At 42.1% G+C, this 13,375-nt stretch overlaps 2 protein-coding genes across 5 annotated transcripts in view; both read left to right on the top strand.

Annotated features, from left to right (window-relative positions):
• The window catches only part of rims1b (regulating synaptic membrane exocytosis 1b), a 68,771-nt gene extending 63,031 nt beyond the window's left edge, over nt 1–5,740 (top strand). Inside the window, exons 23-27 of the mRNA XM_053419212.1 lie at nt 1,227–1,371; nt 1,514–1,626; nt 2,501–2,602; nt 2,820–2,959; nt 3,059–5,740. Coding sequence (XP_053275187.1) covers nt 1,227–1,371; nt 1,514–1,626; nt 2,501–2,602; nt 2,820–2,959; nt 3,059–3,274 — 716 coding nt within the window. The 3' untranslated portion in view covers nt 3,275–5,740. The remainder of the gene's footprint in view (nt 1–1,226; nt 1,372–1,513; nt 1,627–2,500; nt 2,603–2,819; nt 2,960–3,058) is intronic.
• A 4,387-nt stretch (nt 5,741–10,127) lies between these two features.
• The window catches only part of kcnq5b (potassium voltage-gated channel, KQT-like subfamily, member 5b), a 114,466-nt gene continuing 111,218 nt past the window's right edge, over nt 10,128–13,375 (top strand). For 3 of the 4 annotated variants that reach the window (XM_053419210.1, XM_053419209.1, XM_053419208.1), the window contains exon 1: nt 10,131–10,471. In XM_053419210.1, coding sequence (XP_053275185.1) covers nt 10,131–10,471 — 341 coding nt within the window. Of the gene's footprint in view, nt 10,472–13,375 lie in introns of all 4 variants that reach the window. The other variant, XM_053419211.1, reaches the window with a different exon arrangement.

The following is a 13,375-nucleotide window of genomic DNA, read 5'->3' as shown; positions in this document are numbered from 1 at the left end:
ATAAAAAGCTAATGAAGAACATTAAGCCTAAGGGGGTCCTTTAGCCTCTCTGCCTCATGTAGAGAGGAGAGAGAGGAAGTGGAGACAGTGGAGAGATCAACTGTCTCTCAGATTTTCATGGGACCACGAGGTAATAGTTTATACATGCAACGTTTTATTCTGGGTTATATATTGGAATGACTGTATGTGCTGTTGACTGCTGGGTGCAAAGATGTATCTCCTGCTTATCATTTAAAAGGGATGATAGGGTAAGCAGCTACATCTTCAGTCAGGAGGTGGACACATCCCAGTCCGAGATGTCAAACAGTGCTGCTCTTTTTTCTACCCAACAATTTCCTGTTTACTACCATTTCTGGATTCAGCAGGACATGGGTGCGACTTTGGCTGTGACTTACAAAGGGAGATCACAGACTTCTTAACTGCATCTGGGATGTTTTACTTCCTGTCACTATGATTGAGGAAGCAACTAATAGTTCACTTTTTATCCATGGATAAAAAGGCTTTGGAAGGTGGGCTCTCTCAGAATAATGTTTTTGGCTTTTATTTAACCACAACTAGGAAATCTTTCTCTCAATATAGAAAGAATAATCCTGATGATCTCATAGCAATGTCATCAGTAATTTGTCCTCAGTGTAAAGGCTACACACTGAGCATGTGAGGTTTTTGAAGTAGGTGTTTGCTTGATAGAAGGGAACAAGATGCTTCATGAGAAATGTGCTATAACTTACACTCGTGACAAAAAATCACGTGAGGAACAACAAGGCTTAAATAATGCACTTTTTTTAGTCCTATGGTGACTTTTCATGTTCTATATGAAACATGTTGTGCATTAACAGTAAAATAGTTAGAATTTTTTGGGGGGATATACGCTTATTTGCTTTCTCGCCAAGAATTGGGTGAGAGACTCTTCTTAAAATGTTTACAAAACAGAATTTTTGTCTTATGCAGATTATGAAACTACTGATTACAAATTCTAAACTTACTCCATAAGACAAATGTTTTTGTTTGATCAACTTGACATAGATTCCATAGGAATTAAATTGTCGTCTAACATAATTCCGTGTTTTTATGTTTTACTACATTTGTACATTATCTTCCTTAAACGGGATCAGCATGAAACAGGGTAAAAAAAATGAATTGAAAAAGTGAAGTGAAAAATAACTACAATAGCATCTCTGACAACATCATTGGGATTTTTTTCCCTCCGTTTTTCCTGTACCATCCAGAGGGGAAGAGTAAGAAAGAGAAGGGAGCACCTATCCAGAGGAGCACCGAGACTGGAATGGCCGTGGAGCTGACCAGGAACATGAGTCGACAGCCCAGCAGAGAGTCCAACAATGGCAGCATGAACAGCTGCAACTCGGAGGGAAAGTGAGGAAACCACACTCGTTTTATCATTTTTTTCTCAACCAATGTCAGCTTGGATTGGCTCAGCTCTCTCTGCGACACTCAAAGGATAATGGATGGAATAGAAATGGATATTTAAAACTGTATTTCTGTATTTTCTGTCTAGTCTCATCTTCTCTGGAGTGAATCTGGGTGCCAGCAGCCAGTTCAGTGACTTCCTGGATGGTCTGGGACCAGCTCAGTTAGTGGGCAGGCAAACACTGGCTACTCCTGCAATAGGTATGAAACTCTCTTCTCTTCTTTAATATTTTTTTTTCCATACATTGAATGGATATTTTCTTTAATAATTTATGTAAGTGCATGTGTCTAGGGTATTTCTGTGTACTCTGATCAGTCAGTGGTGTCATAACTCATACAAGTCAGAAGTTTACTAGTATACTAAACTAGAGATGATTGCAAGTGAGATATTACATATGCTATGTTAAGTAAGTATTATAATGGCATATAATAAGATTTAAGTAAAAAAAATTTAAAAAATTCTGTTTTAATCTATTTAGAGTTTCACTGCTGTAATGAAATAATATTACATATATGCACTATAGTGTAGAATAATAAATATGACAGTTTAAGGATTTAATATATAGTGCTAAGTAATCATTTTCTTTTGTTTTCACATATCTAAACCTTTGACCTCTGACCTTTGACCCAGATGAAGCATTGAGTAAAATATGTTGACAGAAGATTCCTTTTTTATTGGTTCAGTTTACGTCCACTAAACTTCAAACACGTGAGATGTATTGTTTCTAGTCCTTCAGTACGTGCCTTCATTAATCTGCTCCATGATTCTATGCTTGTGCACCTGCTACAGCCGTGTTCATCAGACCTGTCCACATGAACAAGATATTCCAAGAACAACTCTAGAGAATTTCTTGTTTCAAACATTCACTTGGATTCAAGAATGAACTTAGTAGATTAGTCCGCTGTGACCATAATGCAAGAATTATTGCACTCAAACGCCTTACAGGATAGAATGATGGCCTTTTATTTCCCAAAGGTCAAAGGTCGACTTCACCTTGACATCATAAAGTACTTGACTGGTTGGATTACAAGTTTAAGGCTCTAATTGTAGACCTGCTCTTCGTCTGTTTCTCAGGTGATATCCAGATTGGTATGATGGAGAAGAAGAGCCAGTTGGAGGTGGAAGTCATCAGAGCTCGAGGACTCGTACAAAAGCCAGGATCCAAATCTCTCCCTGGTAATGACCTGACCCACATTTAGATACTGAAGAGCAACTTATTCCTCCTATCGCCCTCTCATTATTATGTGATATACACCCAGGCATTGTAATCCAGTGCATACAGTCATCTGAAGCTTTTCCTCATAAATACATGTGAGATCTGATGGAGATTGTGTCGACGACGCACTCTGTTCCCCACTAATGGCTTGTTCTGTTGTTTTGCCTCTGCATCCAGCTCCATATGTCAAGGTCTACCTGCTGAATAACGGAGCGTACGTAGCCAAAAAGAAAACCAAGATTGCACGGAAAACACTTGACCCACTGTACCAGCAAGCACTGCTATTTGAGGAAAGCCCACAGGGTAAAGTCTTACAGGTGAGTGGGACATGTGTTTCCTCAGCAGAGTATCACACCAACAATGTGATTCAGCAGAACTAGAGCTGCCTAATTTGACACATTCTTTTTTTCTTTCAGGTGATTGTATGGGGAGATTATGGCCGCATGGACCATAAAAGCTTCATGGGAGTTGCACAAATCCTATTGGAGGAACTGGACTTATCAAGCACAGTCATTGGTTGGTACAAGTTATTCCCACCATCCTCCTTGGTGGACCCGACACTTGCCTCCCTAACACGCCGAACTTCCCAGTCGTCACTTGACTCTTCTGGACCTGCGGGAGTCAGATCCTAGTGGACCAATAGCTCTACACCGCTCGGCGAGTAACAAACCCAAGAAACTAACAGTAGAGAGACAAATAGACAGAGGGGAAAAAAAACTAAAAGTGGAAATGTAGAACAACAATCAGAAACAGTCACAACGAGAAAGCTTTGTTGAGATCTGACAATCACTCCTGTCGCGGTTAATTTTGTCTGTTGTAGGGAGCGCCACGTTTCAGTGTTTCATATCCATTCGATGAAAAATCGTATTGTTTCTTCTCTGTGTATGCTGAAGAGGCAGGGCTGTTCACAGACAAGCTGTAGCTCTTGAGACAGGAGACGAAACAGTGTCAGAGAATCAAAAGTGATGCAGGGTGGTTTTTAACTGAATCAACAATAGCAAAGAAATGTATGTAAGCGTCGGAATGTATGGACTCAAGACAGAGGTGATCACCCTCCACACCTGCAGCTGGCACAGTCCTCTCTGCAGTGGCCTCCTCTGAAACCCCAACAGACTGCCGGCACTCCTGCCCCCAGGCAGGGTGCTCCCTCCTGGGTAATCAGGCTGGAAGCACAGGGCCTTCTTCTGGTGCCTATGACCTTGGAGCCACATCACTGGCCCCGCTCTCCGTCAAAGGACCCTCCCTTTTCAATATGTTTACCATGGCTGCTCCGAGGCCACACTGTTTTAGTGTGTTTGCTTTGTCGTTTATTTCTTTCCCTTTGTTACTACTGGCACAAAATGTGTTTAGAGTACGTCAAATGCTCATGATAATGTTGTCAGTCTGGTGTGTGCATGTTGAGAAAAAACTAAATACAAGGGATAAAAAACGGATCTAAAAACTATTAAAGTGTTATTCAAGGGGGGTGCTAATGATATTGCCACATCTTAGATTTTTACACTTGACAGCGTGCAGAGTTGTTTTCCTTGTTGCACCTCTGGCAGAAGTCCAGGCCAGTCGTCTTTGTATAGATGTATATTAGGCCTCTCAAGAGGTTGACCAATAAATAAGATATATGTCACTTTGAAATCACAAGGATACAACATCACTGTAAAAAAAAAATTAAAATATAAATCTTGTTCACCTGTGCAACGGCAAGAGAGGAGCGTTTCATTTTTCACATTTTTCGGGAAGTGCAGTCCTACACCCCAGCACGTTTGAGGTTTTTATCTTATTTTGAAATTTTAACACAAGCACAAGAGCTTGATTTTTTTACGACAAAAAGTCTAACTTTTTGAAAAAAAAAACACATGACGTTGAAAAAAAGGAAAAAAAGAAATTACTACCGTCACTCATTTGGATAATATCTTTGTCTAGATATAAGAAAACACACAAACAAACAGAGGAGAAGAATCGCCCACAGTTTCCCTTGTTTGTCTCTGTGAATGTCAAAGTAACCAATCAGACAGATCTGTCCGGACGTCAAAACTGATGCCCATCCTCCGTTTGGCCCGCAGACTCCTCCCATCGAGGAAGAGGCGGGGCCAGCATGACTTAGGAACCTGTTCCGAGCTGCATGCACATTTTTGTAAAACAGAACAGATACAAAAAAAGACACTGACCTAGATACGTGTGTTAGTTCCACATACTCTAGGGCCGCTTGTATGTTGCATGCAGTTGTACAGTTTGCTCGTACTTGAATATTAAAGAAATAAAACCAAGAAACAGAAGCCATTCCCATTACACAAAGACATCTGATCTCAACTGCAGTCTGCTCCACGTCCCTCAGTCCGGTGCTGAATGTCTCTCAAACTAAATCCCAAGATTGTGTTGATGTCTTTCCTCGAACCTTTGGAAGATGTACTGTACTGTATGGTAGTACTGAGCAGACCTCACAGCCCCTCCTACTGTTATTCCACATCATAGTATACCTCCAAGGGGCTGAGATGATGTATGAATAAATATGTACAAATCAGATCCACTTATACGGAAATATGAATTATGTTTCAACATAATGATTTCAGATATGCTAACACATGAACTGTTCAATTATATAAAGAGTTGATGCAGATGCACAGAGAGTCACCCACTGTAAATACTCAACAGCCATGCACTGGGTTTTCATTGGGCTGAGTGATTACTGCACAGGGGCCAAGTCATGTAATGAGGAGCGATTAATACGTCAGTAGGGACCATGCAGTGGGACAACACAGAGCGGTGGACATGGGTCACATTCGGCTGAGCTCAAGCACACAGCCGCCAAACCTCCAGGTGTACCACTGCTCTCAAAGTCGAGCCGTGAACACTACTTTGTGCTTCAAACCCAGTGTTTGAACTCCGACCATTGTTCAGTCCCACTTCAGAAGAGTTGACCTTTCTTTTCATCGTCCGGTGAAGATGATTTCCCCTTCTTTTTATTTTTTTCTTAATTTTTCTTTGTCAGTATTAACAGGAAAAAAAACTGCTGATTGTTTACAACTTCTGTGTTCCACTGAAACAAAAAGAAAATTAGAAAAAAGTAAAGCATTCACTGCAACATTTCTTGTTTGTATAACAGATGTGGCTCAAATTATGTGTATGTTTTATATTTAAAAAAAAGTTCATTTTTATTATTTACAAATAAAAAGAATGTGTGGAAGAAAATCTGCCTTCTTTGTTATGTCTCAATAAGACCATATAACACATACATTTTTTTTTTTTTTTTTTTTATTTCTTATTATGCTGTCAGCCTGCAGTTAGCTTTGACATTAGGCCAAAAGGTTACAGTGAAAAACGTTTTTCTTCTTGGCATGTTTTTGGGGAAGCTTTTTCTTTAGGCCCATAAACAGCCTCATTCATTGCTTCATTTATTTCAGGCTCAATTTCAGAACCTATAAATTCAAATCAGATGTTTGCACATTATAGTTGTCGCATAGAAAAGTAGAATACAAAGACATACTTGATATGATATGGATTACATGACTTCTTCTGTTTTCATATATTAGAAGATCTCTCCCTGATATGTGGAAAATAAATAAGAACTAAAAACTACCTATGTAACAACCGGACTATCAATCTATTCATAACTTTAAAGACCTATATTATCTATTTTAATAAACTGTAACCATTGTTTAACGGAGTCAGAGTCTCTACAATATGCTAACATGCTGAGATTTACCAGGGCTACTGTTTATATCAGGTGTCCCAGCTCAGTTTAATATAGTATGCTATCATTTGTTAATCAGCATGGAACTCAAGTTGAACTTTGCATTTTTGTTAAATTCTTTCATCCAAAACCCCAAATGTCAACCTCAAGGTAATTCAAGTGGAATAGTCAGGGGATCATCAAGTCAATTAGGGGTCATCCTCTGGGAACCACGAGTGACGATGTTTCATTTGTACAGGAAACAATCACGTAATGTACAGAAAGCCGTGTTGACCTTCATTTGATTTGTGGGTTCACCCAAATATATAAGAGATATTAGTTTATATACACACATAAACAACAACAGGAAACCCTCATAGAGGCTCGATCAGGGCTCTCTCCAATGGAGCTGCTGTAGTTTACGTCATTAAAATAAAAATCCACAGCGCACCAGGAATCCTTAGAGCTAATAGAAGAACTTGATATTATGAAAATACAATTCACACAGAGCTCTGGCTTGTGAACACAATTGGAAAATACTAGGAGGCCATTTACCATTACCATTTATTTGGAAAAATCCTGGTTCAAGTTCCTGTAATAAGAAGTGACTTCCTGTTACACTCTATGTTACTGACTCACTCACTGTCACGAATGGCTGCAAAAGCTCAGGCACAATCTTTTACTTGTTGAGACCTGTTGGATTGAAGGGCACGACACACACTTTGTCACACTGTAATCATTTACTAGATTTATTTGACCCAATTTCCCCTATTTTATGGTTGCTGTGGCTCAGGTAGGAGAAGCGGGTCGTCCGCTAACCAGAAGGTCGGTGGTTTGATCCCCGGCTAATGGGGTCCATAAGACTAGAAAATAGTTCTAAACAAAATACTCCTTAATTACCATTTACAGTAATCCATCCTGTTTCCTTTACACTCCTATACTCAGTCAGTACTCTAATGATTATTGATATCTCATTTGTTATTTGTTTTGATCGATTCAAACAAAGACTGTTTATTCCTGCTGCTGCAGTTGGTACCGTTTTATAGGGAATAGAAAATATGTATCAGGAAAAATAGGAATACACAAAGCAGAGTTCTTAAAGCAATTGTTTTATCATGTGGATCTGTTAATAAAAGCACAGCTGCGTCCTGCTACACTATTAAACCGTAACTCTCTGTCTTGGGTGGTGCTGCAGTGCGTCTAACCGAAGAGGAAGTCGAACCAACATGGCCTAACGTGTGACCTCACACATGATACAGTGCAGCAGAGGGCTTGAGAGATTTATGTTCCACATCCTCTCGTTAAATAAGCAAAGGGCCCCCCGAAACAACATCTGCAGGCAATCTTGACGGAGCCTCCCACCAGCCTTGCCATGCCAGCCGGGCCCCCTCGCTCCCCTCGTCATAGCACCAGGGGTCACGACCTCTGTGTACAAAGCGTGGATGCCGACTGTGGTGGAAAAGAAAAACTGCACATCAACAAGTCAGAGGCCACGACGAAATTTCCATGCTGCTCCCAGGAAATGGATTAATCTATATCTAATCAGGTTAAAGAGTCACAAATTGAGAGACCGTGAGTGAAAGTGTAATAACAACATTACAAAGTTGATTTTTAAAATTATCCGTGACGATGAATTCTACTAAGGAAAAACATATATACTTAAACTTTGGGAAAAGAGGAAATCCAGTATAGGCTGCAGGATGGGTCCCGACTGACCTGTTTACTTTGAGGAGCATTTAACTTCAGGCTTCTTAATTTGCATGTTTCCACTTGGTGAAGCTTCACGATGGGGTGCATGCACTTGATGCATGAAACCACCTGATCACGTGACGGAATGAGATGATAAGTGCTCAGCTTTAAGCTTGTAGGTGGAGTGTAAATGTGAGTTTCACTTCTACATGCAGGTTTCTTTTAGGAAAGGAGGGTGTTAGTTTCTTCTCCACCATCTGTGTGGAACAGTATTATGTAAATTTCCCTGTAATTTTTTTTTTACATATTAAATGATGCTTTTACACAAGTTTATTTTATGTTAATGCTTTTCTGTGCCTTTATGCTTCTAAAACTCTAACCATAACGATTTGTGTAATTTTTTATTTTGTCAGTAGGTTCAGCTCTTTATTGACTATATTTCCATTTTCCCAATGTTGAATCTTGGTTGTTTGTCCATGCAAAAACCAGATGGCGTTGCATAAACGTCAAATTGTCCCTATCCCAGTTTTTGTCCCTAACAAGTTGCATTGTTGCAGAAGAGTTCAGACTGCTAGAAAGTAAACTGTGTTCATATCTAGCTGATGGAGGCAAATCAGTAGTTGTAGAGGATCCAAAACAGAACAATGAGAAACCTTGATACTGTTAAGCCCTCACATATAGAGATATGAATAATCCGGTTTCTCATGTTCCATGAATGACTACGTTCATGGTTTATTGACCTTATTCAGGAATAAATAATATTTTGAGTATGATGTTCAAATGAGTTGTTATAGAATATTTAATTAAGTGATGAAGAAATATAACTAAGAGAACAAGTGAGGAGGGGTCATTGATCAGGGGGTTTGGGATTGTGGTCTCTGAGAAGGTTGCCTGGATCTGCAGTGACCAGTAGATGGGGTAGTTTTGTTGGAAGACAAGTGGCGGCTGTCAAAGCTCTGCAGCTAAAAGAAAGTCCTGCACATGCAAGAGCCGCGGATTCAATGTGACATTACACACACGTACACACACACACACACACACTCTCCTCATCCACTGTAACTCACTGTAAGAAGTCAAGTATTTTCATCACACCTTTAGTCAGCTGCATCCGATGGCAGCAGCCATTCTGGCTCACGCAGCAGTTGCAGCTCAAGCAACTGTCTTCCGTGTTTAAGTGTGTGTGTGTGTGTGTGTGTGAGAGAGAGGGGGGTGGGGGGGGGGGGGGGTGTGTGTGAGAGAGAGAAGAGGAAGTCCATGCCGAGACATAACTCATACACATTTTCTCTCCCTTCCCATTTCACTTCAAGCTATAAGGACACAGAGGAAACAGTGTTCTAATTATATTCACTTTCTTGACCCACAAAGTTTTCACAGTAAACACAAGTTATGGTAAAACTGAACATCGACATCACATTTGTGCGCTGGGGAGCCGCGTCTCTGTGCCACATGGTTTGAGTGACGGATGAAGCTTTGTGAGACAGACAGTGCGAAGCTGTTTGTTTTGTATCTAAAACCGTAACAACGCTGACATGTTATAAAAAGAAGCCCATCAGAATTCAAAGGAGGCACATAACAGGTTCTGCAGATGTTCAAGGAGCCGTCTTTGAGTGGTCCTGCTTATTTTTCCACTCGGACCATGTTACCTGATATTCTTCTGAAATAGTTGTGTAAGTTAGAACTTTTCTCCCTCGGGAAATGACATGACACGAGGACAGACAGTTGCTCATTTGCATGTGCAGCCCTGATGCGCCTGAGAACATGAGGCCGGAATGGTTTTTACCGTGAGGCTCTGGCTAAAGTGGCTCATGCACTGCTTCGCTTTGTGTTGAAGCAACAGGAGGAGACGGTGCAGATAATCAACGGGACCCACAAGTTGTGGTCCAGACAGCGGACGCGGCGCGCACAGGACAGGAGCGCTTTACGCGCGGCGGCGGGTGTGTAAATGGCTGTGGAGGAGGTGGATGCGGGAGGAAAGAGGGCGGTCAGAGTGTGACGGAGAACACGGTGCCTTGCTCTGTCGGCTCAGCGCCTCTCACACTGCGCCTCGCACGTGTAATTTCTTGCTCGCGCACGGCACAGAGCACACGCATGCTTGTGGCGACCTCCGCGCACTTGATGCCCGCTTCGGTGATGCCATGCCGCGGAACCCCGGCGGAGACGAAGGCGGCACCGGGCTCTGGATGAGGACCTCGCCGGTGCATCGCAACGAAGGTTACGGGTCGAAGGATGTGGAGTCCGGCCGGAAGATGATGAACAACGCGGGAGACGGCTTGCTGTCATCCTCCGCGACCGCAGGTGCCGCCGGCTCCGAGAGCCTGAGGGGGAAGCAGGGGGCCCGGCTGAGCCTCCTGGGGAAGCCGCTCATATACAGCGCGCAGAGCGGCCGCAGGAATGTGCGCTACCGGCGCCTCCAAAACTGCCTGTACAACGTGCTGGAGCGACCGAGAGCCTGGGCGTTCATCTACCACGCGTTCGTGTAAGTCCATTCCACCAAGTTGTCTGTTGTGATCTGTGAAGTTGGGACACCTGTTGATGCTCACTGCAGATACGCAGCCGCTCCATCTCCCAACCTGCTGCTGCTGGTTTCCACACACATACCACTTTGTCACTGCTCATCTTTAAATATACACCCAGCTTTACCATAGCCACTTTCACAGTGTCAAGAAAAAAAAAACTCTCTGCTGCTTGAGTTTGTGACACAAAGAGAGACTGTAACCATGTCTGCACATGGTTCCTCTTGGTAAGTGTTCTGTCTGTGGGGCTTCTTTTTTTTATCATTGAGCTGTGATCTGCTTTGTGAGGGCCTCAGTGAGTTTCACATCTGCACTGCTGGAACCAGATCTCAGGACTTGTAGGTCCCTGCAGCTCCAGATACAAGACCCCCCCCAGCCTCATGCACTGCACTCCGTTTGTCCGTCACAAGCTGCTGCTTTTGATTTCCCGCGTGCAACTGTTTTTGTGGCATCATGACTGTTTCGGAGAGGAAGGAAGTTGAGACTCACGCTGACTCTGGTGCCCCATCTTTTTTTAGAGTGTTAGTGGTGCATGTGTGTGTAAGCACTGGGAGGAGGAGTTCGAGAGAAATCACCATGAACTATTGCACTTACAGTAATCCAAGCAGCTCTATGAAGGTATCACTTATATTTTTAAAGTGGCTTTGTTGTGGACACGACACCACATCAGCATGCCCGCTGGACTTCATCTGGACTTGACTCATGCTATCGTCAGTGTGTTTTTCTTTAGTGCAAGACAAATTTGATTGTGCATGTTCTGGGGGAACAGTTTCAAATTGTCCCCCATTTTACAGGCTGTTTCTGCTGGAAGGCCTGGTCCCATGTGAAAGTGGCACACAGTGAAATTCAAAGCTGCTAAAAGCTTTGTGTTTCGCCACGTTCATGTCATACAGATGGAAAGTAGACATGGGAAAGACTGCCATTGACTCACATCAATAATAAGCGATACTACCCACTGAAATGTGCTTTGTAGCTGTAAACTAAATCATATGAAGCTTCTTTGATACACGAATGCTGGCCTTTCAGGGCCAATGGTTTCGTAGAGTCAACAGTTTTGGTTCTTTTCTTGTCATGAAATATATTTGATTAGCGTATACACCATCGAATCAAAGAAGGGCAGCCCCCCGGCATCAGCAACCGCTTATGAGTGGGAATCTGCAAAGCTGTTCATTTTCAAGTATACACTGAAACTACCCCCCTGGACCACCACATCGTCCTCCATTCAGAGACATCCCCCATCCTCTCCTGCCCTCCAGCTGCCCCCACCTCTCTACTTCATAGGAGATTTCTGTTGCAAAAGGCTGTCCGCTGCCACAGGAGTCATCGCTCATATCTTGACAACCTAGATAACTTTGCTTTAGCTCTGTGTTCTAAAGGTGTTTTTTTGAATTGGCAGGGAGAGACACTTCTGCCAGAATTTAGGGGTGGAGTTAAACTTAAAGATGCATGATTATAGAATTCTTCCTGTGACAATGAAAATAGTGTGCATTGACATTATGACGTCCTTTTTAATTTGGGCTAAAGGGATAGTTCACCCAAAAAAGAAAATTCACTCATTATCTAGTGACCACTATGCTGATGGAGGGGTGGGTGAAGTGTTTGTGTCCAGAGAACACTTTTAGAGTTTCAGGGGTAAACAGTGTTGCAGCCAAATAATCATTGTCTTATCTACAGCCGTACAAGCCTTTATATAATATATAACAAAAATGACAATTAGGATATAAAACCTTTTGAAATGATCTTTTCACACAAGAAAATGATTTATAGTAGTTCCTATCCTATCTTTAAAAGGCCTGTGCAGCCTCTGTGAGGTCTTGTAATGATGTCAGCGACCACCATGGGGGTCATCAAACTCAATGCTGACCCCTCATACCTTTTTCTTTTTTATCGGGGCTATAACTTAAAGAGGGACACAACTGGATTTCCTTTGGTATACCCTTTTTGCTAAAATGTTGTCTCCAAAATGCTAATTTACGGCTTATGAAAGTGTTGACTCACGCACACCCACGAGGATCCTCGGCCCTAGACTCTCTTCACATGAGCGCTCATGAACGTTCCCTGGGGAGCTGGTGAATGATTCCCTTTCATCCCTGTGGCAGTGAGCTATAACTGAAGAAATGCAGCGACTTAACTCTCGCAGCCCTTTGGTCTCTCTCCTGTAGTGTGATGAATGTCGCTACAATGTTCAGTGGCCTTGAACGTTGCACTGGTTTGCTGATATGAAAATTGCTGCAGTTTAGAGCCCCACAGTCCCATGTTCTTTTGTCTTAGGATGATATCAGCGTCCAGTTACTGACAAAGCTTGTTGTTCTTCATATTCACTGCCATTAAAAATATCAGAATTGGGGCCAGTTTACATAAAAGAAGCAACAATGGGAAACAAAAAACTCAGAAGGGACAAAACCCCATCATCCTTATTTTTGGTTGGTGTTACCCTCACATTTTAGCCACACAATAATTTTTCTGAACTATAATTTTTAATTTGCCAAGATAAACCTTATGTGGTGTGGGGGCCCCAGGAAAAAAGGTAGTGCCTCCTTGTTTATCTTTGCCAGAGGCTGCTCCAATTTACCTGTATTACTGTAGATGAAACACGAACTCCAGTCCCTATACCCAACATCAGAATACCCCTGAGGCCAATGTCTAATTTACAAAATCTCAGTTTGGAAGAAATTGGATGTTCTTCTTCTGAGATGTCAAATGAAAACAAATCAAGCTTGAGCTAACATCATAAAATGGCCTTTGGTCGATTTTTAGCAGCAAAATCAAAAGTAGTGAAGTATTCCAGATATTTCTCAAAATGAAAAACTGTATGTTCCCAAAATGTTGTGTAAGCACTGATTTATTGTTGCACAGCCAAGGTTTGT

Source organism: Pleuronectes platessa, chromosome 3 (assembly GCF_947347685.1).
Source record: "Pleuronectes platessa chromosome 3, fPlePla1.1, whole genome shotgun sequence".
In the NCBI taxonomy this organism is placed as follows: domain Eukaryota; kingdom Metazoa; phylum Chordata; class Actinopteri; order Pleuronectiformes; family Pleuronectidae; genus Pleuronectes; species Pleuronectes platessa.
The sequence above is the reverse complement of the archived record's forward strand: the minus strand, read 5'-3'. Positions and strand labels throughout refer to the sequence as shown.